The sequence below is a fragment of the Haemorhous mexicanus genome, chromosome 9, assembly GCF_027477595.1.
Source record: "Haemorhous mexicanus isolate bHaeMex1 chromosome 9, bHaeMex1.pri, whole genome shotgun sequence".
NCBI classification, from domain to species: Eukaryota; Metazoa; Chordata; class Aves; order Passeriformes; family Fringillidae; genus Haemorhous; species Haemorhous mexicanus.
In genome coordinates this window covers 16,066,533-16,093,777 of record NC_082349.1, presented here as the reverse complement: position 1 = coordinate 16,093,777, position 27,245 = coordinate 16,066,533, and the positions used below count along the sequence as shown (strand labels likewise).

Below are 27,245 nucleotides of genomic sequence, written 5' to 3'. Positions count from 1 at the left end.
TTGAAACCAGTTTAGTAGTCGGCATGGGGAAATTTTTGAAATACTTAAAACTACAGACATTTAAAACAGTAATACCTCTTACGCATTTTATTGCTACAAACTGGTACATCTTATCACAAAAAGCTACAAGGCATATTATAAACACATACTCTATTATACAGAGTGCAATGCAGTCCCCCAAACAGCCACACTCAACAGCACAATTTTTGAAGTTACTCATCCTGTACTATGAGGTAAGTATTTATAAGCTTACACCATAAAGCTTTTAAAATATTTACCTCAAAGACCCACCCTCCTTTTCGACTGATTAGACCAGAAGTAATTCTATCCAACTTTCAGTACACACATCAAAAAAATAAGATGCTTAAAAAAATATACAACACAATGTTTTGATCAGCTTTAACAGTCAGTTTTCTATAAAAAGCTCAACTAAAATAGTCTTAATTTCTTTTAACAAAATCAGAAACACAGAGGAATTATATAAACAAGTTCTCCATGGAATGGAATGCATGCATATGGTGGGGAACCTTCAGATCCATTTGAGACTATTAAAAAGTCTGAGCCACTTTAGAGCAGAAATAAAAAGCCGGCTTGACCCCACTAATTTATTTTCATTTTCTTGCACTTAGTTATCTTCAGTGTGGTCTAAAGTGAAGTCAGTTTGTTCTTCAGTTTCCTCCTCCTCTTCTTCCTCCTCTTCCTCCCCCTCAGCTGGCTCATCAGCTTTTTCTTCTTCTTCCGTTTGCTGCTCCTGAGCCTGATCATTAATTTCAAAAGGATTTTCACCCTGAAGTAGAAGATTGAAAACAAACACGTTGATATTTATTTCAAATATAAAATCATACTCATCATTTCAGTGAATGAAAGGGGCAGCCACTAGGAAATGCTACACTATTTTATACAGCTTTTTAATAGTTGTGGGTTTTTTGCAAGAAAATCAAAACACGTTGGATTTAAAACTAGCAACACCACATCTTTATGCACATGGGAAATTGGGATCCCAAGAAACTCTTTCAATGAAAGTGGAAATGGCACTGAGAAAAGCCAAATAAGCTAAACACAGATTTCACTTCAACATTCAGAAATCAAAATTACATGCTTAAGTTTCAACATGTTTTAATTAAGAACTACAGCTGCTTCCTTTATATCCCCAATTAAAACCAAGTGGGAACAGAAGTGTTTTGTTCTGCTTTTCCTTATTTACAGTCTTCATGCACTCTGAATAATTCTATGAAAAAAGGCAAACTCCTCAAAAAATGAAAAAGAAATCTAGATTTTATTACACTGACTATCCTGAAATTCATTCCATTGTCAACCTAGAAAAATAACCACTTTTCTCAGTACATTAAACATACTGGCATTCTGGGTTCATATTTTCTCCATTTCATACAACTGCTCAGCACAACATACCTCAGCCTTCCTCTGTTCATCTACTTAAGAACTGTGAATAATCAATGAATAATAACAACATGAACTATTAGGAGTTTCTTGACTAAACCTCATTTCATGTTCATACATCTGATAAAACAAGTCTGATCTGAACATATGACACTAATCACCAACTGCACCAGGACTAGGATTTTAAGAGTATTATTTAAAACAAGATACAAAAGAAAAATTGAATGCTATGCCCCTTGTCCTTTCTTCTCCACGCCAGTTAGATTTCTCAGGTAGAATCTTCCAGGTGGCTACTGAAAAATTAGACAGCTATAAAAATATTCAGCAAATGCCACGAAACAAAAATTTGGTTTCAGTATTATTCTAAAAACCAAGAGAAATTTTAAATTTAGATTTATATTTAACCCAAAGAAAGAGAATTGAGACCATGTTTTTCCTGGAAGACTGCAGGTCCCAAATGCATGAGTGCTCTGCTCTATCACATGCTGTATAAGAAAACTGAACTACTTCAGTCTCAGTTAATTATAAATTTGAATACAGATGAAAGAGATTTGCACAATCAGGAGCCAGATACATCTCACTGAGAAGGTTCTGGTGAAAGTGTATTAAGTTCAGTCCACCACAGAAAACATCTCTGCTAGGCATTGTGAAAACATCAGTGGTCTCCTTGTGAAGACAATCTTGCAAGTTTTCTCTCCTCAGTTTTTGAACAGATGAATGGCAAATTTCCATTCTCCCTTCTACCAGTCTCTCACTAGGGGGCTGTATTGGACAAGGCATATACCAGGCACAAGGAACTGGGAAGAGGTGGCTGGGAACACCAGCAGGTATTACAGGCTCTGCTATCTGGCCATTTACAACCTTTCCTTAACAGATACACAACAGTTGTCTGAAAATGATTCACACACCCATCCATACATAATTTTTCAGCACAACTAATCTGACATCTTAAATCACAATTAACTTGGGCACTGGCTTATACCTTGCCATATTTCCAAAAGACAGTATTGTTTTCTCTGAAAGAGTCCTATTGTTATGGCTCAGGCAGAATCATAAACCAATTAAAGGTAATTCAGAAATAGCTAACAACAGTACTACAGAGTCACTTAGCAAAGTTGCCCAACAGAAAAAAAACTCTCCATTTTGCTAAAATGAATTCACCTGTTTCTCATGCCACATATCTGCAACATAGGCTTCCGTGCCTTTTAAATTCTTTCATCTCATCAACTACCATTGCAAGCTTTTGTTTTTGTCATGAACCCTAAAAATTCTACAGAGTAAAAAGTAGTTGAGTAGTGTGCACACTATACTTCAGTGCAAACCCACATGCTGCAGCTTTTGCCTCTAAATGTAAAGATGGGAGTAATTTCTGTTTTGTGCTCTGCAGTTAACATCACATATAAAGACACTGCTGATGTTTGCTGAAGTTTGTTCTGGTTTTTTTTTATTAGAGAATCCAATCAAAAACTGCCTAGATACAAGTTTTAAATGACAACCAAAAGCTGGTGAATCTGATAGTGGCAATTTTTGCTGCAAAATAATTTATCTGAGACAATGATTTTTGATGGAATATATTAAATCTGTGAGCTATCTAAAAGACAGAGGACCAAGGTTAAACTCTAGCAACATGGAGAAAATGGCAAACAATTATTTTCTTTCCATTTGCATCTTACCTTCACATACAGCTCGTATCGTGCCTTGACTATAGGATTATTCAAGATGCTGGTGGCAGTAAGAACACTCTCCCTTTTTATTTGTTCTCTGTAGGCCTAGGAAACAAATTTGACAGTGAATAACTATCACGTTCCTATAACAACTGTCACATGAACTTGAATTCACGGTCAGTTTCTGTAAATAAAATAATGAACATATGATAGTGTGAACTGCTTGTTCTTAGCATCTAAATCCAAACCACATAAACCTAACCAGTTAGGTTGTGTTTATAGCTTGTTGCTTTAACTTGATCAAAAGATGTATCTTGCTTATATAAGGGACTAAAAGCTGCTATCTGTTCTCATCTACAGACAACATCCAGGCTTCTCCATCACTGTCTAGCATATTGTTGAAGGTGATCCTGCTCATTGTCATGGTCCCTTCCAACTCAAAACATTCTACAACATTCCACAATCACAGAAGCTCATATGAAAAAACCCATAACTTTGGCAATCTTGCTTACTATCATGCTCATGCTACTCTTTCAACCTTCCTACCAGTCCTAAAGCTTATCACTATAAATTTTAACAGAGACGAATACAACACAACTGCTAATTCTAAACTGCTCTCAGTTGTCTTCAAATTAAAAAGATAATGGCCAAGAAAAGAGACAGTATGTCTATCTTGCTAGAAACACGTGTTTTGCTTTTCAATCTGAGTAACAAAATGTTTCCAGTATTTAAACTCTGTAAAGCAAATCCTGATCAAATGTAGAACTGATTTCTAGTAACTCTCTCATGATTTTCCACTGGCAGCTATTAAGCACACCAATATTTCATTAGCTGGGGCGCTTAAGTGCTGGCTACTTCCTGAGGTGTTAAACTTACAAAGTGCAGTAAGGACATTACAGCTTCCTAGAGGAACAAGCCACATGAACAAGAACTTAGAAATTACTTGCACCAAGAACTAACACTTTTCACCTATTTTTTTTAATATGTCGTATCTTACTTGTTTTCCTTTTGTGTGATCAGGAGATTTTAAGTGTTGCTGAACAGAACTGTGCAATGCAGGAACATAGACACTGCAAGCACTGCAGTGAACAGTCTCAACTTTCATCATATGGTCATCAGCTGTAACCCCTGCCAAAGAAGATGCAACAAATCATTAACACAAAATGTGTTACTTTAGGCAACTGGAAAAGTAGCCTGTTTGTTTTTTACCCAAAAATTAGGAGCTCTCAGTTAAACATGTCAAACTGAACCACTAAAGAATATTCACCTAAATTCAGGCACGAAAATTAGGCTCTCTGAGGGCAATATTAGAAGAGGAAGTTTTTCACTTCAATACTCCAACTTCACCTTTTCACAGACTACACGTGACCCAGGCAAAGCACAAAAATGGCATTGATTTTCAATCAACAATAGCTAATATCCTTAAAAATACAAATTTTGATACAGCAAACAAAGCTTGACTGAAGTAACTGTACTTACTTTAGCCCTTATAAAAACTGATTCATTCCTTGCCCTCCCTCACCATCAGGAAGAAGCACATGAATCCAACTCCTCTTGCAATTTTAAGTGTTAGCTTGGTAACAGAACATTCTCACCACAAAGGAAAACAGGCCCTCCAGTACTTAAGGAAAGTACAAAAGAATTTGTGGGATTGTTAAGATGTTGCCTATATCCATTTTTAAGTAGTTTTTAGTATTTAAGTTCAAATTAGGTAATACTGCAATAGTCATTGCCTAAAATAAAGATGTCTCGTTTGGTTGCAGCCTGTAATCTGAAATCCCTCAAGAGAAGGGGAGGATATGGCACAGCAAGGCAGGGACACATTAACTGCTCCAGAAAACTGCCTGTAGGGCAGCCAAGGGGAAAAAATTCCAGGCCGAGATGCATCTTGGGTAACCAAAAAATGCTCCAGCTCCTCCTTTTAGCACTGTCCCTCCAAACCACAGCAACTCTACTATTTGCACTTTTCCAAATCCTTGTACTTGACCACTGTCACCTTATTGCTTTATTACTCTCTCTTTCAGTCCACTGCATCCACCTGCTGTCACTCCTCATGCCTTATACTGAACAAGACTGTGGCAAAGCCCACAGAATTGTCTGTCAAGTACCCAGCACAACGTTCTCACCTTCTGACCAGGCTACCTGGATACCCAACAAACAAGGATTGCCATCTCCTGCTGGGCTTACATTCCACTGGGGTCAGAAACGGAGCAAGGAGTCTCAACCAGGTACAGAAAAGATGTGAAAACTAACTGGTTTCATCCATTTTATCAAATTCAAAGAATGAAAGGAGAAAAAGACCAGGAGAGTTCCAAATTACTCACCTTCCATTATATCTTTTTCAGCAGTTTGGGAATTCTCCGTTTGGTTACTTGTCTGCTGCTTACGCATTGCTGTCTTCTTGAATTTATTCACCATACATTCCTACAAAGGGGAAGAAAATTGTAAATACCTATGATGTACAATTTTTTGCATTCCAGTATTAACCCAGTTTTTAAGAATTCAATAGTTTATAACAAACAGTACATAATTGCTATTACTTCTTAAGGCACTACTTTCAGCTGTAAAAGTAACAGTACTTTAGAGACTTTGAATTTGCTTCATTTGCTTGAACGTGCAGTAGTATGTGCTGCACCAAAAGTCATCTACAAAATGATTAATGGTAAGTAAAGTGTATTTTGAAAATAAATGGTAAATTGTAACTATATTCTCATGTAGAAGTATTATACAGATCAAAACCAGCTGTCTTACATGAAGAAATTCCATCACTACTTTGTCAAATTTTGTTTGCTTCTGGATATGATCCAACGTCTCCTGGTGAGCTGCACTCTCCAGATGTGACTCAATTTCTTTTTCTTCAAACGTTCGAAACTTGCAAAATGAGCAAGTAAATGCCATTCTATCAAGAGAAATACATTAAATATTACTATTAAAACTCCTCAAAACAATGACACTTGACAAACCCAATCAGAAAGGAAACAGGAAAAGCATTCTTTGAAGCAGCCTAAGTGAAAAAGAAAGGAAAAAAAAAAACCTAGAGCTTTTCCATTACGAAGGTGAAGTGCTATATGAATCAAATATAAATCAGGCCAGTGTCAGAGTAACAAATTAGCTATTTAGGAGACAAAAATCTACGGAAATCAGAAGCCAGGCATTTAAAAGCCACATTATTCTGTGACTTCATCTATTGCAGCTCTCTACTTCCTGTCACCTTTTGTAGTACATCTCGTAGGCACAGAATCATAGTCCAACCAGGCCATGAAATCCTAATTTTAAGTAATTAGAAGAATTCATTTAAAGCTCTATTTCCATACAAAAGCTATATAATCTTTATAAGTAAATATAAACTCCTCAGTACAATGAGGAAAACTCACTAACACTAGCTACAATCATATATTGCACTGACATTGATCAGTTTTGTACAGTGCAGCCACTGGGCAAGACTAAGAAAGTTACAAACCTATGTCCTTATTTTTGCTACAAAATAGTTGACCACAGATACATATACACACACATATATAAAACTGGAATCAAACCAATTTCTAACAGCTTTTTAAGTCAACATGAACATTTATTTCAAAAGCAGTACCATTCTAATCTGCTTAAGTGTGCACTGATGCACTTGTGGGGAAAAAGGGGTTAATAAATAGTGGATTTTCTGATAGAACAGTGGTCCAATGAAACACCCAGTCTTCTAAGCCACTGAATTTGGGTGCCAGGTTTTGGCTTGAGGTTTTTTTCTTTATTTGGGTTAGCTTTTTGCTTTTTCTGGGGAGCAGGGGAAGTTGAAGGGTGTGGAAGGAGATCTTTCCCTCATTTCTTTCTTGCATTTTATTTTCCTAAAATCAATCCAAAGGAAAAAAAGATGTGTTCTTAGAGAGGCATTAAGGGCAAGAAAGACACTGTACACAACACAGAAGTTACATCACAAACCTGTATCCATCACCATATTTTTCACTGTTTTTTTCTCTTCTACGCCTTTGCTTCTCTCTTCTGGCCTCAATCCGCCGCTTTTCTTCTTCCTCACTTTTAACTTCTCCTTTGCCATCTTAACATACAATTGAAGGATTAAAAACCAAATTCAAAACAAACAAACAACAGCAGAACTACCTGTCCTCCCTGTCTCCTCCACAAACACTTCAAAATGCAGACAAAGTCCCTCTAACAACCATCAATGGTTTGATGGCTTTCTCAAATGTTCTGAAAGTTTTGCTTTGTTTTCCCCCTCTAGAGACAGCCAATTTAAACACTTGCTTTCAGCTCTCCAGCTAAGGTTTTACACTCTAGTTTACAGTCATAAAAGAAATTCTAAGTTAAAGCAACTCCTTCCCTGTTGTACCTAGCTATTAAAGGCGTCTTCAATAAGTGACCAGAAAAAGGTAACTGGAAACACATAGAGAAAAACACAGTAAAACTCTCCCATGTTTTTAGAGCACCACTGCTACAGTCCCCTTACATAAAAGGAAACTATCTAAAGGCTGTCTAGTCTACTGAGAAGGCAGTTCCCAAAAGTGAAAGCAAAGATTCTCATAAATGAGACAAGACAGTGTTGCTTCAAGGTGTGGCACCTAAACCAAAATTCAACAACTTCATTATTTTTACCCACTAGATTTCACTTGGTTTCACAGAAAAATATTAAAAAGATTTTCAGCCAAAGAAATAAACCAGTTAATGGGTGCAGGGGGGACAGAGAGACAAGGACAGACAGATTCACCACACAACAAAGCACCCAAGCAGGCCTTCAGAGAAGAACTTGATTTAATTACCACCTGGCATGTAAGTAAAAGTATCAATGAGTAAATTAACAGAATTCAGTTCTACAGCTTTGAAGACTTCCAAGGACACTAACTTTTTGCATAAGTGCCTTTATGTTATGTCTTTAGTAGTCTATGGACAAAGAGAAACAATTAGAATATTATCCACTGGGTAGTTTTAGACCAAAATGAAGAAGACTACTTCATTTTCTTTTACAGTTCAACCTTTGAAGAGAGGTCAGCCTCCAGGAAATCTACCTCCACCCAAACAGCAACAGAAAGGAACATACAACAGCATCAGGCACAAACACCAAGACTGCAAAACACTCTGTGGATCAAGAAGCGTCACTGAATACTGAAAACATCTTCATGACTAACAGCTCCTGATTATCCCAAGGTTTATCATTTTGTAGCAAAGAGTTTCAAAATTTACTGTGATCCAGAGAGGAGAAAAACTCTTGTCCATGAGACTATTTTTAAAAAAAATCAAATTGAAAACAAAAAAACACCTACCTACCCACAGAGGCAATTCCCATACTGATCACAGGATTTAAATTTCATTTAGTGCATTACCACTAACCCTGGAAATATTCAAAGGACCACTTGTTTTACTGCTGTAAAAACCATCTGGTATGATATTCTGTGGTGTGAAATGGCCTCATAAATTGACGTTCCTGTCCTGTGAGAAGCTGGGGAATGGAGACCTGAATCTATATATAAACTAAAAACTCCCTCTTTCCTTCAGTGCACTTATGCAAACTTTTAAAACAAAAAGAAACTCAATTTAAAAATAAACTCAAAATATTTACTATTACTTCAAGAAAAGAAACACCATTTGGCTGCAAACTTCCAGCCCTCCTTGCCCTCAAATGAGACTATGCCATATGCAACAGGGCAGCATACAAGGAAAGGGGAACTAAAAGTAATTTCAGCCTTATCACTGGATTTCTTTTTCTATGTGTCTGGAATCACTACAGTTAATACACACTTGAACTGATTTTTGTAAACTAATAATAAACCTGTTCCATTAAAACTGTACATGAAATAGACCCCACATTCCTGACAGCAGCTCTCCAAGATAACTGAATTCACTTTATTAAAAGTGACTCACCTAGGGTTTAAGGGTGAGGTTGATCAGCTAGTGGGATAAATAACAGGATATGGGTGAGGAACCAGCGGGATGAACAACATTCAAGCAATGGAATGGCAGCAGGTATAGAAAACCACAAAATTTTTTTTTTTCCCCACAAAAATTTTAAAAAAAAGGCAAATGACAACATTTTGAAATAATCAGAGAGCAGAGACACAGTAAGCATGAAAAAACCAACCAAGTTACAGATGGATATTACAAACAACCATATTTCCACAGCCTACATTTTTAAACTCTTTAAACAAAAAACAGGCAGCCATGCTACCAAATAACTACTAGAGGTCATATACAGGCTTAAAAATGTAATCTCTCAAAGTCTCACAAACAGAATACCTACAATACCTTACCTGACAAAGCAAACTGACTTACCTCCAAAAGTCTGATATCCAAGATCATAAGCATCTCTTGTGAAGTCTTCATATATAACAACTGCACCACTTGTATCAACTTCAATTTCCTAATAAATTCAAATCCATAAATTAAAAAAAGCCATATATTCTAAATCCAGAAGGCAGTGTAATTTACATTATTTCCAATGATCTGTTACTTGCTAATTTTTAAATACGACAACAAAAGAAAGTGAATTATCTTGGGGAACTCCATGTACAAACACTTCTAGCTCTGCATTTCTCTAAAATGCCTTACTAAATCATTTTCACAATCAAAATAGTTTTCTATATAAATATTTTGACTTCCACTCCAGACTTTTACTTAGTTGAGAAGGTGTTAATACCCTCACTCGAAAAGAAGGGAAATGCCATTCCAGTCTTGCAACATTAAACCAGGATATATATAGACACATGCTTAGCTTACTAGTAACATTCTCACATAGTGTTGCAACTGATCTGTCTGGAAGGAAGGGACTAATCTTCCCATCCTAACAGAGAGTACCTTTTAACACTGACCCTTTTTTATTTACTCTCTCTCTCTTTGATGAGTCTAATGTCTTAGCCATTCCTCTCACTTCTGTTTAGTGATCTCCTTTGTACCCACCCAAGCAGGCCACAGCTTCATGAGCTCAAGCTGTCTACCTGTGGCAATATGAGAAATGTTCATATGAGAGCCCTCTTGTGCATTACACAAACAGGGTCTACAAATACACCTTAAAATTCACTTTCTAGGCTATCTGCACAAGGTGTATCTTTCACTCAAAATCAACTGCCACCAAAATAAGACAGTTTTAGATAAAGTGAAAAAAAACCAAAATTATGTTCAGAAAATCTTATCTAGTTTCATGTTCAATTTGGTAACTCCAGTTTAAGAACTGTGTGTCTTCAGGTATACTATGCAAACTTCTCAGAGAATCAAAGCATTTTCCAGTTCTGGGAATCTTTACCTCTACAGCAGAATCCTGGTAAGATGTCTTCATGTCTATTAACATAAAATGAGAAACAATGCAAAAGTGCTGTCACTGACAATTCATTTAAAGACAGTAAGATATTTAGGAAAAAAAATCAGCTTGTTATGCAAGGAAGATTGTCAACATTTACAATTTAACATGGTTTAGTAATACTGTTAAATGTGAAACCAGTTACCCTTAGAAATACAAACTAAACACTTTTAGAAGCAATCACCTATATCTAACTCCAAAACAAGAATTTCAAGGTTGAAAGGACAATACAATTTTGAGGTATATTTTCATTCACACAATAGATACCAACTTCAAAGTTTCCGTTAGTTGTTACCCACTTTTTAGTTTTCAACTACATGATACTGTTTAGGTCTTTCAGTTCAAGTTTCAGAAACTGTGTTAAACTACACAACATTTTCTTCCCCCTAATCTCAGAGCCACAGGACATGCTGCATTCTTACAGGCACTATATATTCCACTCTAAAGTAACCCCAATATTGTGTATTGGTCTTTGGATTGTGGAAACCAGTGAGGGGGACAAAATTATAAATTAGAAGTCTTGTGCCTAAATGTAGCTTAGAAAGGAGAATGTACAAAAGTACTGAAAGAACTTGGATGTGCATTTTAGAGACCCTTTTCATAACAACCAAGCTGATGAGACCACCAATAAAGTTCCCTATACAAAAGGCAGAGCAGCATGTTCTATACAGCCAGTTCCTGGAACTGGTACAGTACACTTGACATTACAGTGAAGGGAACAGTTATGTAATACATAATAAAGTAACCAGAATAACGAAATCAAAACCAGAATTTATGCCTCCAAGTCTCTGCCAAGTCTGTGAATTTGCCTTGTAAGCTATGAGCTATAGCAACTTTAAACTACCTTCATGGGTGATTTAAAACCAAACTACATAAAACACTGCACATCAGAATTACTAGGAAATCACAAGCATAAAAACTAAAATCTGACTACTGTACACACTGTTCACAATATATAATACTTAAGATCAGATTCCCTCAAAGCGAGTACTTTATTCAAACCTCACTAGTGACTTTTTTTCTCCAACTTTGACTGCAATATAAAAATTTAATATTAGAGTTGTAGAATATCTTTATAAAAGTTAAAGAAACCAAGCATCACTAATACTGTTTGCAGTTTGCATTTAGTTTATCTATCTCATTTACAATTCTTCTTGTCATTAGAGCATTTCATTTACAAGTGGGAGGCATCTCTTTCTGCCTCTCGAATTATTATGTAACAGTTTTTGCCGTTTTTGCAGTTTCCCTCCTTTTCCCTCTCCTCTTCACCCACGCCTTATATCTTTATTTTAACTGCACTGCAGTTGATGCTACTTTTTATATCCAAAGCATTTGGACAGCATGGCCCAGGCTCATGCAAGAGCACATTTTAGTATTTGTCAGGCATTGTCTCTTCAGACAACCTGAGCTCTGACATGATTTTTAGTGGTGAAAATTTGCCTCCATGAAGTACCGTCATGAAGTCTCAGTGTGATAGTCTTTAATGGTACATATCTGAACACACCAAAATGTTTAGTATCATTTAGCAAATTATCTTTGCTGTAGGAAAGTTAGACACATAAATTCCTAAAATCCACTGTGGACTGTTTGAAAGGTAGAAAACAAAGAATTACAAAACACCACATACGGCCCTCTTCCTGAATATTAAAACAAAGTAATTTCTAATGAATTAAAAAAATCAGTAATTTTAACTTAAAAATTTTGACACTTGCTACTTACTAGGTGATTTTTTCTGGCTCAGCTTCAAAATAGGCTTTGTCATTTTGGGTTTCTTGATAAATGTCCCACCAGGTTTGTTATATGGCTGTGGTATCATTTTTCTTTTTATTCCTCTTGCAGCAACTGCTGCAGGACTGGGTTTGTTATGATAGTCAACGACAATTCCAGGTCTGTGCATTCCGCCAAAGTCTCCCATATGCTGAAAATTTGTGAAATCAAGAGGAAGGTATTAGTATATGAAAGCAATGTCAACAAAACAACTACTTGGTACAGTATGACTGTGACCTTAATTAAAATCTGTGTTCTAGAGCAAAATGCAGGAGGAAACTTAAGCTCCTGGTCTGATGTTTGTTTGTGCAATGGCTTTGTGGGTGTTTGTTGAGTAGAACTAATACTTAGGTATAAACTCTGTTTCTGCTTATTCAGAACCATTGTCCAGGCAATGAACATATCTGTCATATCTCAGCCTAACATCTTGGCTCCTCTCTTCAGATTCTCTAGATAATGAATTCCATCTCCCTCTGGGGAAAATAAAAAAAAATTTAAAAAAAAAAATTAAAAAAAAAAATCAGAGCAAAAGAAAAAAAAAGAAAAAAAAAAAGAAGCTTTAAAAAAAAAGCTTCCTTGCTTTGCATCTTACACAAAATGATAAATTAGGGATCTGAAAACTGAGTAAAGGTTGCCCACTGTGGAATACTGATTAATTGAAGGAAGCCCATTCTTTCACTTATCTATCTTTCCACTGAATTCAATAAACCAGAAATTTTAAGTTGGGCCTGAAGAGAGTGAAAAAAAACCAATGCAGCGATAGGAATGAAAATTCCATTGAAAGACTAAACCTTTCCACTATTTCTAAAATCATGTACAGTCATTTGTGGATACTTGTATATGAAAGTTACCTCTCTGAAGACACAGAATAAATGAGTAATCTGAAGAGGGGATATTTTCAAGTGCTAACATACTTCTTAATATTAACTTAATTACTTGATTAATAAGGGCAGAAGAGAGCCCACAGACTGGATGAGTGACTTGGATAAGCAGAAATATATCTCTTTCCATGAGAAGAGAATTAGTATTACACTGTCAAAAGAACATAAAGATAGCTTCAAAACCTTTAAGGAAAGCATTACTTTTTTAAAGCAGATTTTAAATGACAGACAGAATGTACCAAAACAGGCACTTTCCATAATCAGAAGTCCATGCACAAGATCTTCATGTTAATTTATTTAGCAGAGATAGCTATAGACTGCCTAGCATGTACATTTACATCAGATAGAAATTTGACGTGAAGTACACAATGGATAATTTCAAGTTCAGGTTTTTTTGAACAGACAATCTACCTATTAAAGGTGCAATGCATTTTACATATGGTAAGTAGTCTAGCCTTTACATTCTCCTTTATTACATAAAAGACTAAAAGGATAAATTTCAAAAGCAAATTAAAAAAGAACTCAGTTGTAACTCTGCACAAAGCTTTCAGATCCAAATGAGTTCTGAAAGAACAGCATAAAGGCTTAAGAATGTAACATTTTCAGCTTCACAAGCAGAGAAATGAAGATTAGAATCTTTTTCTCATACCATGCTACATGCTAGCTAACAGCCATGTGCAAATCTGAGCTAAAAGTTGAAGATGGCAACTACAATACTCAAGAATGCTGCAAAGTAGACTTTCTGCAACAAAACCACCACACATATTAAGCATATAAAAGACCCAGTAAAAAATAATTTTCCTCTACACTTCAAGCTGTGTAATTTAAACTTAAAGAATCACTTCCCAAAGAAATAGAGCACGCTCAGGAATTTTAAAAGGTAAGTTACACCTAGAGGCACAGGCAGAAAGGTGTTCACTGAATATTTCGTGCTTAAAAAAAAAAATCAAAACTGGGATTATAAAACCAAGACAAAGGGACACCATCAACCTAAAGTTAGTATTTCTGTGAGGTTTGGGGTTTTTTTATTCTCTTCTGCTGTATTTTTTTTTTCCCCCTAGGTCACTTAACATTAAGCATTACTTCCTCAAACTGATCACTCTTTTGCATACAGTTAATCATGCTGTTTCTAGGACATACACTTTTTACATCCCATACTGCAAAGGAATCCACTGAGAAGCACTTAGAACTTCAGTCTTCAAAACGAATACAAGTAAGAGGGCCAGGCACACTGTGCGGAAATTAATTTCAGTTCTGTGAAAGGACTTGATTTCAAGTTGATGATGCCCCTTTAACCATGCTTTAACTCTGAGAAAGAGTCACTGTAACTGCTAGCCACTCACCTTTGCCACTTCCTCCCCATCACCCTTCCAGTAAACAAGTCAGAATAAGAATTAAGCTTAAAAGAAGACTTGATGTTTGATAAAACATGTACTCCACATATTAAAGAATTAGCTCAACTTTTCCCTTTACATGAACCAAAAACTGCTCTAGTGTTCCCAACCTGGGTTTTATTTTTTGCTTATACATTGCACCTTTAACCTACTCAAAACTTCAAAAGACTTTGAATTCAACTTTCACAATATTCAAAAATTTCCCCACCAGCAGCAGAGATGCTAGTGTTTGCAAGGAAAAATGAAAGTCCTTTTAATCCCTTTTAGACCAAACCTACTACTTTTATCTTCACCTTTCAAACAAAAGGAGAGATTTAACAAACCTTATCAACTAGTCTATTACTCATTACTTTCAGCAGAAAGAGGGACTGGGTTCTACTTGAAGACAGCTTCAAAGGGATAAACAACATTGTCAACCACGATCGTTTGCTTGGACAAAACCCCCACACTGTACTGAACAGTGCATTCATTTTAAAGCAGTGGTCTTGAAAGGGTTTAAAAGAGTGTCTAGTGAAAAGAATCTGAAAAGATTCTGTACTTACTCCTCGGCCTCGGCCTCTGCCTGTTGATGGTCCTCCAAAAGCATCATAGTTTCTGCTTCCAAATCCACTTTCAGGATAAGCAGGCGTTCCTCTCCCCCGAGAGCCTACAGGTGCAGGCTTCATATGGGGTGAAGAAAAACTGCTGTAGGAAGAGTAACTCTCTCTTCCTCTGTCCTCCATAAACCCAGGCCTCAATTTTGAACGGGAGTAAGGTGCTTCCCAGCTAGACCCGCCCTGGTTTCTACCTCCGAAAGAGTCAAGGCTATTCCGGTAGGAGTTGTCAAATCGACCACCATAACTACCTCCGAAGCGGCTTTGTTCGGGTTCATTATAACCATAGCCAGATCTGTACAGATCTCGCCCACCCAGAGAAGACCCGGAGTCGTAAGACTCATAAGGTCCAAACCTGGAAAAGTTGCACAGTGAGGAGAAAAAAAAGTAAGCTTACTAATGTTATACATTTCAAAAGACAAGTTATCAGTTGACATTTATCAACTAAAATCAATTTATTACTATACTGATCTGTACAGTTGTGTTATTGTTTAATCTTGATTAGGGCTGGGCAATTCACACTATGACCAGACAGAAAGCTATCTGAGCCATTTTTGCGACAAACAATTCTAAAGTTCAGTATACCTGAACTTTGTTTACTTAAATTTTCAGCAACATTTATTACTACAACATTATTGGAGCCCAGCCCTAGTCTCACAAAAATAATCACCTACAGACATTCAAAGCCTAGTCAAACTCCCCTTTCTTCAAAATCATACCCTCACAGTCTAACAGTTAAACAGCAGTTAAGAGGCAGCTTAGTTCTGAACTGAGCAAAAAAAAAAAAAAAGAAAAAAAAAGTTTTGGCTTTTTTAGTGGTACAGTTGTGAGTTCCAAGTATCCCACAGTTCTCACTGTAAAGGAAAAATACATATGCTCTTCTGTTCACATTTTTTTCTTTCTGAATTTTTTTTCCCTATAAAATTCAGTCTCACAATCAAAGAAGTTCATGGTCTTCAGCGTATCCAGCTTTCACTTGCAGACCATTAGGTCTAGCAACTCGAGACTTTCAAAGTCTCCCTAACGCATGCACAGCGGACACAAAAAGAGTCCTTGGAATTTCAGAGTAAAGCAACAAGGAGCTACAATCTTCAGCTATTTATCAAGAGTTTGCTTTGCCTGGGACATGGGCAGTGTCAGGCTAGAAATCAGTATCTGTAACTGCTTGGAAGGGAAACACATTAGTGTCCCTGCAGGGTTATAACAGGGTGATTGAGCAGTTGGGAAAGACAATCCCCTATCTGATAAAATACAACCTACAAGAGACTCAACTTACTAACTGTATCTACAGTAAACTGAATGCCTTCATTTTAAAATCTGTTCATCACAGAAGACTCACAGACACAGGGAAAATGACACTAGAAAAAGTCCATGCATAACATTAGGTTACATAGCAAGAGACACTTTGGTGTCCAAGTAGTCATTCAACCTCCATCATAGGCAGATTACTATATGGCAGGTACGGCTCATTCCTCAATCTCTGCTCAGACTTGCAAATCAATATTAATGTTCATTATTAAACAAGTTATACTTAACTAAAATGCTTAATAGAACAAGCAGCAAGACACAACACTTCTCCAGCCTCCCTCTTTAGTATTGTCCTTGCCCAGTGGCACCACAGTGACTACAGACAGGAACCACACAGTAATCTGGCAGCAGCCAGACAAAAATTCAAGGATGCACACAAGAAAACCATCAGATTATCTACGTTTTCTTCACATTTTATCTCCTCCAAGATAGAATCACTACTCTGAAATGCACGCTTCTTTGAATGCAATTTTAAGACCTAAATCAAATCAGCTGCTCCCTATTGTTTTCATCTGAAAGAGCAAATAGTACCCTAGCATTAAATACACAACTTTCAGACCACTGCATCAGAATTTTTAGTTTTAGACTATTCCATCTCACAAGGCAGCCCAGAACATGCACACAGTTTCAAGTGTAATCAGTACCTTCCAATGAAATAATCTGGACATGACTTTCAGATTCAATACCAAGACCACTTGAGCACTGCACATTTAAACCAAAGAACACATACCCTAAATGTTCCTTGAAAACGGAATGTTGATAGATTCAGTCTAAGACACTAAACCAATTAGGTCTAGTCTGCTATGTCAGAAATGGTGTGTCAGGCCAATCAGCTGCAAATTGCTAGACAATACTGGAAAAAAAAACCTTTGCTATTTTCAATCAGACGCACTGTTCCGCTATCAAACTTTTCCACAAAAATGCTGATTATTACAAGAATCTAGCACTTACAGTTTAGTATTTGCCAGTATTTATCAAACATGAAGACTTAAAATGAAAGTGTTCATACGAAATCGTAACAACATGCCTCAGGAACACTTAAGTTAGAAGAATGATTTAAACTTAAATTGGATTTGATCGATTCTTGGGACAACTGAAGGATTATTTTACCTGTTACCACCACCACCACCTCCTCCGCCTCCACCTCCATGACTCTCCATCCCATAGGATTGGTTAAGGTAAGAGTCCATGGATCGTGGGCCACCATAGCCTCCATGCCCATAATCCCGGTCCATGTCTAAAAAAAGAGCAGAAAAATGTTTATAAAGAAAGCAAGTGAGAATTCTTATTAAGTACTCTAGCTTAAATTCTTAAGTAAGAGGTTTACTCATTGCCACAGTGCTTACAAACAAAATACAAAACTGACAGTTGCAAACAAATTTTGACACTATGATTAGAGAAGCCACGTGTTTTTGTCATCATCTGAGCACCTCTTGACTGGAATAAAGTTCCTAATTTTTCCCAATAGCAGGTAACTCAGGATTATTGTTCCATCAGTTGGAATCGTCATAAATTAAGAGAATTAAATGAAGATACCTGATGTAGAATATGTCTGAAGTTGTAGAGAATTAAGACCACTTCCAACCCTTTCATAATACAAAGAGCTCAGAGGCTCTCTCTATCCAATGCCCCAAGAAACCTTTACTCTCACTGAGAGACCCTGGGTCAAGGTTACAAGCTGTCATGCTGCAGTGCAGTCTCTCTATATAGGCTAGAGTCAAACAAAAGAATTTTCTGCCACCTAGCACAAACAACAATCCACCCAAATCAGCACTGAGCCACAGCTCACTAACTGCGCTAAGGTGCTGGTATTTCACAGTCAAACTGATGTCACTTCATGACATCTCAGCATCTTGTAACGAAGTCTGGCAAAAGAACCAACTTCCTCCTCAGCACTGGAAGGTCTACATAAAAATTCTGGGCAAATAATCACTCAAATTCAAAGCACTAAAACAATGCTGCACATCTGCACAACAATTATGATCCACTGTCTTCCTGTAATGTACACAATCTGCACACTTCACTGGCATTCTGGAGACCAAAACTGCTTCCCAGTACAAACCAACACCAAGGTTTGGGTGATACCAAGAAAACCTGGCAAGTCAAGATTCACAGGAAAATGTAACACAGAGAAGAAATACACAATGAACACAGGAAGGATAAAAACAAAACCAAGTAGCTGTTTACTATGACAAGAGAGAATATTTTATACATTTCAGTATCTCCACATGTTAATCACTGACTTTTCCAGGACAGCTAGCTCTCCTGAAGTCATAAGAAGCTGTCCTATTTAAAGAAATACTGTAAGTTTCTGTGCATATCATTCCATGAAAATAACTGTAGTGCTGAAAATACAAATATAAATGATATCCCATTTGTACCTAGTTCTTGTTAGCACCAAGTCATTGTAATTTATTTTCTTGTATCTGTCAACAATGAAAATTCTGCAAATTATATTAAGATGACTGTATCACTTTTACATAGATATTCTTAGCATGCCTGAACAGAGACTCCAACACAAAGATCTACTGCTAATTTTTATTCTAATGATGATAGGCACTTTCTAAAAAATTAAAGATGATATTTCTGGGAAAAGAAAAAAAAACTAGAAGTCACACTGTACCTTTTCATATTCTGAACATACAATAAGGATTCAAAAACCAAAGCACTAAAAAACCTTTTCAAAATACTAATCATGTAGCACCACCCATCATCAACTTAAATTGCAAAAAGTTACAGAAAAAATAAACTGATGAGACTTCTAATAAAAACATCTAATGCTCCTCTCTGGTTCTTCTGAATAATCTGCCACCTAATCTAGTACATTACCCTCAAGACTGTATACACAAAGATGCAGACCAGCAAAGAGAGAAGATAGTCAAGAAAATGAACAGAGTTTCACAAAAATTAAGATTGACCATGGGATCATTTAATCTCAGATCCAGGTTGTTAGGTTTTTTAATACAGGACAACTAATCAAAAGACATACATTCTGAAAACTGACATACCTGACCTGAAAGCACCCAATAATTTACCTTAGTTTCACTGGCTCCCTATTATCTACAGGCCCTAAGATGGCACAAAATCAGTGAGGTTAATAGTTGAGAACTGAATCAAGTCATCCAACAAGGAAGAACACAACATTCTGTCAAGATCCTTGCCACTGCCATGCAATTCTAACACAGCACAGGAAGTAGGGACCAATGTTATGCATATGGAAGCAGTTCAGTATTGGAAAAACACAAAAACTTTTATGTACAAAAAACTCTTCTAAAAAGAGGTTTCAAAAGCATCATTTTGAAATATATTTTTAGTCTAAACTTTTTAGCATGAAAGCAAACACTAAAATACAATTTACAATCACAAGATAACTTCTGACATCCACACTTGCTCACCACTCCTTACTCAGTTCATGTTATATAACATCAGCAGTCTTGCTACAGAGCTATGCCAGTCCCTAAATCCTCAAACCCCTGCCTTCAAGACATCAGCACCATCTCCTTCCTACCAGTGAACAATTTATTCATCCCTTTCCAGACTCACTGCCCTGCATTTACCTACATTATAATATACTCACATTTGAAAATGGTTAACACAGGGTACAAAAGGTACAAAGACATGAAGAGGGATGATCACTTGAATGGTTTACAGCAAGAAACTGGAGGGAGCAAACGAAATTTACAAGTAACAAGCTAAAGAAGGATCCAAGTCACTTTTCACAAAACAGACATAAAAGTCCCAGAACCAAGCCACAAGTAGTAAGTTACTAATGATTAACAGGGATTTAAGACAGAATTTGAATAAATCAACTGACAAGAAATTCGAAGCATGTCAAACACAGACTATGACTGGGAAACTCCTCAAGGTGCAAACCAGTGAAGGCATATAAATATACCAAAGGAGTACTTGTACTATTTGTTCCATGCCTCCAAACAGAGAGTGACATACAGGACATTGGTGAGGTAGGACAGACACTTTTGACCTAATCTACTGAAGCTGACCTTATAATCTCCTTCCAACTATTTCATTAACTGTTCCACACTGCTGATAGTTAACCTATCATTCCAACCACTGCCCTCCTGGCTCAGTCATCAGCTGTAAACTTTACCAAAGATTCCTACATTTTATATTTCATGCCCAGAGCATGACAAAGAAACTGCATTCAACTTAACAAGTACACTATTTCTTCAGGTATTAAACTTTCCTCTCAAAGTATGTTCTTCAGACAGGCTTTATCCTAAAAAGGAGGAAACATACAAGATAACAGTAAATATTCACTTAGATAAAAGAAAATAGAAAGGACCTTAGTGTAGTAACTAATTAATAATCACTGCCACCACCAGAAGAGATACAGAGAAGTTGCCTGTCTGTGCAGGCAACAATTTCACTAAATGTGAAATTGTTTCACATGCTGAGAGAACCTGTATTTAAGCACTAGAGAAAAAACACCAGGAACTGCATTCCAGTGTCTTGAACCAAAAATTCAAATGAATAGTAGTTCATTTAAGTTTAAATAGTAACTGCATATTAAAGAAACATTATATCTGTGTATCTATGAAAACCAATTAAAAAGAAATTAAAGAACAGTGGTCCATATTTGCTCTTAAAGCTTAAAAACAAGAGAGTGAACCTCTGAGATGAAGGCATTATCAAAGCATCTGAAACAAAGAATTCATTAACAAAATAAATCAGGTTTTGGCATCTGCAGTTTCTTGCATAAATACCCTGTGGATCGATGAGCCATTGAAAGTAAGTAGGGAAATAGTTCTTTGCAAGTTCTTCTATCTGGTTTTTAACTTATCAGTTGCATTGAAAAGAGGGGAGAAGAGCTACATCAAAGGTGAAAATAATATATTATCTCTAAATTTTAAAAATGGTATACTAAAACACAAGTTTAATATAAAAATTAAAATGTTAACATATATGTATTTCTTCAGATTAATGGAAAAAAAAAAAAAGGCCATTTTTGGTGGAGAGTTCATTTAAGATATCTGCAAAATACATCTCAATAGCCAGTAAAGAAAAACCAAATTTTCCAAAGGAAGAGAACTACAAAGTAAACAAACAGTAGGTAAGACTCAGAATCTCTTGGTACAAAGAATTCAATTTAAAAGAAAAATCTTTAGAGCAGAGAACATCGAAATAATTCACAGCATAAAGAAATAATTTTAAACAGTGAGCTCCATGTGAAGCATATGAAAAGGCAAAGAAAATGAAAAAGATCTTGCAAAATAAATGATCAATTAAAAAAGCTAAATTTTGACTACCAGAAGCTTAAGGGTCTGCTGTGCAATAGGAAGCAGTATTCTTTCCAGGCACATCACATTTTCATAACACTATGTCTAGGTTGTTAGCATCACAACCTTGTCATTAGGCCATCCTCCCTTCCAGACTAAAAGGACAAGAGCTGCAGTAACAAAAATATTAACATGAATATTTAACAATATTTCTGCTAACAATAGTAACAATTTATTCCAAGCAGCATGTCAATTCTGGGCTCAAGCTGAGCCGTCAGGAAGGGACAATGGTGCAATTACAGGAGTCAGACATACAAGTGAAAGTGCTTCCCACTGGCTGAAAGTTTCCAACAGGAAGAACCTTGCCAAGAGCCCAAATGAAAACTAGGCAACGATGAGAATTCCCAGCATTTACCCTCTGCTGCCTGTCTACTGAACCCCACAAAACAGCCTTCAGCCCCCAGTACAGAACCTGGGTAAAACAATTCTTATGCATGCCTTGCTCATGTACATACAATGTATAAACAGTCATGGCAAGTTTCAAGCTGCATACCTCATAATTAAACTTCTGTAATAACTACAAATAACACAAAGCTTAATTAACACAAAGAAAACTATTATTACAGAGGCACATGAAAGGAACACTCTAATTGTACACTACACATTTGATTAGTTACTTCCTCTACAATGAGCCTGGATTCACTTTAATATTTGTGTCATCAGACTTCAGAAAAGCAAGTTCTGGTTAACAGTTACAGTGAATATTCCAATAAGAGACTTAAACTGGCACTTAAGAATAACTATTCATTCTAAAAATCAAGTGGATATTTAATTAGTACTCAATACAGAAGATGAAAACACGGGGCTATATATTTATTTATTCACTATTTATTAATTTTACTATGCAAAAAGATAAACGTAAAATAATATAATTGGGGAAAAAAAAGCTAAGACTCGAGAAACGTGTAACAAAAATTACTACATTGCAATCAAAGATGTATGTATCTGATTCAACGTGTAATTTCCATGTAACAGCCAGCAAGGGTGTCAAGAGAAGCAACAGCAAGCACTTACTTGACAGGATCTGTAAATGCAGCTTGGATACAGTATCAGTAAAGGTTTTATATTAAGATCCTTTTAACACTTGCTTGCACGCTGGCAAGAGATGTCAAAACATTTCTTGAGTCTTTTCTAAACTCCTAACTTTAATCATCTTACCAAAGTATGTGCACTCCATTTTGGTTTATCCACATAGTATTTTTGACAGTGCAAAAAAAAGAGGTAGCTTTTGGTCTTGGCTTTGCATGTTTTTTCTATACTCCTTTCCAAACTGTTAGTTAAAGTAAACTTTAGGGGGGCAAAAAGTAAATAAAACCCAAGCAGTTACAGGTTCCAGTTTATATAAAAAAGGAAAACAACCTTCTTTTCAACAAAAATAGCACTCTGTAAGAATATACTGGTTTATGTAAAAAAAAACAAAAACATCATCTTAAGAAAAGTCTGTATTTCTACCCCACCCCCTCCATCCCCACTCCTTTATCTCACAATTTTTCATTTGGAACGTGCAGTTCATGTTGACATGCCCAAGATGAAAATCAAGTCTCACTCCCAGACAGTTACAACTCGTCCAGAAAACAACATGAGCACTTAAACCATGTCACGCACTTTAAAAAACCCGTTTCCTTTTTTGCTTTTGTTAACACTGATTGTTCAGCCCCAACTCTTTTTACAGGTTAGACGTATTTATAGCTCATACCTGAGACTGACCCACTGGGCATGTTCACACCACAATGCATGGGGGTATCTGGGAATCTCCAATCTCTGTCTTCAGCTGGAGAGGATGGGTCAGTGAGAATGACTTAGTGCTTAGCAAGAGCTGGAGGGGAGAGACAGGGAGCCGCAACAAGAGGCGGCTCTCTCTCCTGTCGGATCTCCAGGCTCCTGACACGACCCCCTCAAAGAGCTCGCCCCGAGCTCCCCCCGGCTCTGCCCGCTCCCCCCACCCACCGCCGCCCCCTCGCCCCCCGCTCGCCCCGCGGAGCGCCGCCCCCGCCCGCGCTGCCCGCCCGCCCGCGCCGCCCCCGGGGAGGGCCCTCCTCCCGCGCAGCCCTCCCGCCGCCGGCCGCCGCCGCAGCTCCCCCAGCCCGGCAGTGGCGGCGGGGGAGGAAGACGAGGACGTGGGTGAGGGGGGTCCGTCCTACGTGTAACAAAGCGGCCGCTGCCATTTTGAGTCACGGCCGGGCCCCGCAGCGGCGGCGGCGGCCGGGCCCTGCCCTTGCAGCGGGGGAGCGCCCTCACCTTCCCCGTAGTCCATGGCGGCGGCGGCGGCGGGCGCTGCTGGCGGGAAGGTGGCGGCGGCTCCGGCGGCTCCCAATGGCGCCTTCCACCACAACGAGGCGAGGCGGGACCCGCGCGCTGCACGCACTGCCACGGCGCGCGGCGATTGGCTCAGCCGGCGCGTCACGTGACTGGGCCGGCCTGCAGGGAGCCCGGGCCCGGGCCCGCCGCGTACGGCGCCGCGCACGGGGCCTGGCTCGGCTGGGTCACGAGGGAGGCTGCGCGGCGGCCATTTTGAGCCCTGGCAGCCGCCATTTTGTGTTCTGGCGGCGGGCCCTGTCATGCTTGAGGTCGCTGCAGGACGAGTGGCGAGACATCCACACCGTCACCCTCCCACACATGCTCCGCGGGCCCTGGTGAAGTAGTTCAGAGTACGCTCCGCTGAAGTCAGGCAGTGCCCTTGGTGGCACCCCTGCAGCTGCACAGGCCTGGGCATGAGGTGCCCTATCCATGGGCCCGGACTGTTCCCAGTGTGAGCCGCTGCTGTGTTATGCAAACCAAGCGGCTTTGCGAATAAACCGTTTGTTTAAGAAATGCCCTCTGTGATGCCCCCTTTGATGGACCTAACACCACCGGTTTACCTAAGAAACAAATTCTTTACTGCATGGATTATTTAACTGTCAGGTGTGATGTGTTCCTGTCCTTGAGGGAGGCGGAGGGTTGGGACTAGATGATCTCGAAGATCCTTTCCAACCCCTTACCAGTCTGTGATTCAGTGAATCTGTGATGCATCAGTCCCCAGGCAAAGCATTTTGTGTCTGTAACAGGCTGCGCTGTAACACTCAAAATGGCTGATGTTAAACACAGACTTCATTTGAGGTTAGTTGTAAGGTAACACTGTGCTCCTCTATTCAGCCAAAAGATTTGAAGAAACAGACTTCGCCCAGACACATGATCATGAAAAAAATCTTCAACGACCCGTGTGAAGATCACATGAGGAGTATGCCACTCCTTAGAGTTTCTTAATGTTTTATACAACCCTGAAAGAAACAAAAAGAAGGGGGGGGAAGAAAAAAGAAGGAAAATACATGGGATGGTAACGAGCAGATCTGGTACATAAAACCCGGGAGAATGTCTCTGAGGACGGGCTGTGGGGTGAACTTTCAGGCTGTAAAAGCGAGCAAAGCCACTCTCTCGTGGAGTTTGATTTTGCGGGGAATCAGGGCGTCCTTCAGTTTTGGGTGGCCGTAAGAGTTTCTCGCCATCCGCGAAGTGATAAAAGCTCCACTGCAGGCACGCATGATTTCATTCCCCGCGGCGGAGTGCGACCGGGTCAATGGGAGCCGGCTCCCGGGCGGGCGCAGTTCCGCCGGCCGGGCTCCGGAGGGCAGCAGAGGCGAGCGCATGGCCCCGCGCCGGCAGCGCCGCCATCCCCGCCAGGGGAGCCGGCCTTCGGCTTCACGGCCGGCTGCTCCGCCAGAGGTACCGTGTGCTGGGGCAGAGCCATGGCTCCGGTGGTTGGTCGTGTCCTCTGTTCTGTGTTCCATGCATATGAGCTGGTAATGAGCTCCAAGCCAGTCGGCTTGGTGAGTCGCATGAGCAGTCCGGGAGATAAGTGCTGGGAGACCCTTGAAGGATGTTGCCCTATGCACACGTCCTTAGAAGCTGGATCAGGCTGTGTGCTGCCTGCATGCATGCTGGGGGTCTCTAAAGACCAAGACTGAGAATGGGCAGAAGCAGGTCCACGGCACCTAACACTTCTCATTCCTAGGAAATTATCAAAAGACATATTTTTGTCAATCTCTCCACTATTCTCCTAAAGCACATCTATTCTGTGACTAATCATCAGCAAAATTACTCATTAGAGTATGCTAGACTACCAAGGGTCACAGGGTTAAGTCTCTATAGTTTTTCATGTTAAAAACCTGTATTCAAAAAGTCAGAAGCAGCCCCTGAAGACATGAGTGATCACTGAAATCAGCAGTGTCATATGGACTTCAGAAGATTCTGAATTGGGCCCATGCAAATCATGTCAAGACTACTTGAAATTTGTCTGCAGTTCTCCAGTGTTCCTGTGAAAACTACTGCTGTCCTGTGTGTCCCTTTCGTGGTCTGAAGAACTTACTGACAACAGAGATGGTTGTTATGGGGACGGGCATCTGGCAAAGAAATGTGCCAAAGAGAACACCTGATTATGAAAAATTTGGTTTCATACAGAAGAGGAAATACAGCCCTGAAAACACAGAGGTTTATCTGGGCTTACTGTCCCACACCCAGAAGCTCAAGGAGAAGAAACTGGATCTGGGGGCAGATCAAGACTACAGCAGGTATAACATACAATTTTTTGGATTCAATACAAACAGGTCAGCAAAAGCGTATTATTTTAGACTTAATTATGATCAATGGGCCACTGTTGGTTTCAGACTTTTAAAAACAAAGACTCCTTCTTTCCTCCCTGCAGGACTCCAAAAAGGAAAAAAATCTTAGCTAAGCAAAGTAAAACAAAATGGAGACATAAGAAGAGAAGGGGAACAGACCAGCATTGTACTTCATTTGTTCTCAATGATCAAAACATGAATGTTTCAGTTCAGTGTAAAATCTCCCTGTACAATTACATTCTGCTCTTGTATTCATGTTCTAGTGTTTCCTTGGGTTTGTTTTCTCAGTTTTTTGGGGATTTTTTTGTAGATTCTTCAGAGCAGTACAGGGATAAGAGAACAATGAGTGATTTTTTCCAAGAACAAACAGCAGCACAGTTACTGTGAAATACAGTTCTTCTGCAGTTCAGTACCATGACTACCCACACCCTCTCCTCCTCTTCCCAACTACTGTGTTTTCCTCTGCCCTTCCTTTTAAAGCTTTGTCTAAAACCTGAAGAAATTCTGTCAAATAACTATCAGTCGCTGCTAACAGTGGTTAGCAACCAGGTACCAACAATTGTGGAGGCCTAACACTAACACAGTTTAATTGCAGTGGAGTTGATTTACATCTCACTGAAAATAAGAGAGAGGGTTCTTCTGGCCTTTGATGGAAGCTGTCTGTTAACCCTGTTCAGAGCAGGTGTGGCTGACATAATGTTCAAACCTACAGGAGTACATCTCTCCAACAGCACCTCTCTCCTGTACCATTAAAGCAGTGTTCACAGCAGGGCTATATATATATATGTGTGTGTATATATATATTTAACATGGATGTCCACTGACACTTGACATTTTCAGGAAGTAGCCTTCTTTGCATTTTAGGATGACGGAGAGTAGGGCAGGAACATGAAAATTACATTGATTCTTTCTAGAATGTGAAATCTAATCCCCTTTGTTTCTTTTTAGATATTAACACAGAAACAGATCCTTCCATCCCAGCTTCACCGAAGAACCATGGTAACCATCCAGAGCCACACTGATTTCAGGGCTCTTATGTCTGTCATCACAGCAT

General features: G+C 38.7%; 1 protein-coding gene across 2 annotated transcripts; it reads right to left on the bottom strand.

Annotated features, from left to right (window-relative positions):
* Positions 1-72: 72 nt before the first annotated feature.
* ZNF326 (zinc finger protein 326) lies at positions 73-23,976 on the bottom strand. Of its 2 annotated transcripts, XM_059854201.1 has the most exons (13): positions 23,835-23,976; positions 23,293-23,367; positions 17,410-17,536; positions 14,941-15,346; positions 12,076-12,274; positions 10,303-10,337; positions 9,336-9,423; positions 6,996-7,110; positions 5,814-5,961; positions 5,387-5,486; positions 4,060-4,190; positions 3,072-3,167; positions 73-787 (listed from the first exon to the last, which is right to left on the bottom strand). In XM_059854201.1, the coding sequence occupies exons 1-13, from the start codon at positions 23,848-23,850 to the stop codon at positions 626-628; spliced, it is 1,698 nt and encodes a 565-aa protein (XP_059710184.1). In that variant the 5' UTR covers positions 23,851-23,976; the 3' UTR covers positions 73-625. The 2 variants fall into 2 exon arrangements, with proteins under 2 accessions (XP_059710184.1, XP_059710185.1); XM_059854202.1 differs by lacking the exon at positions 23,293-23,367.
* Positions 23,977-27,245: the final 3,269 nt, after the last annotated feature.

Coding starts and splice junctions, on each gene's coding strand:
- ZNF326 (XM_059854201.1), bottom strand. Junction 4,191..5,386: donor TGAAAAAGATATAATGGAAG/GTGAGTAATTTG, acceptor CTTCTTTGGCAG/GGGTTACAGCTGATGACCAT. Junction 3,168..4,059: donor ATCACACAAAAGGAAAACAA/GTAAGATACGAC, acceptor TTTGTTTCCTAG/GCCTACAGAGAACAAATAAA.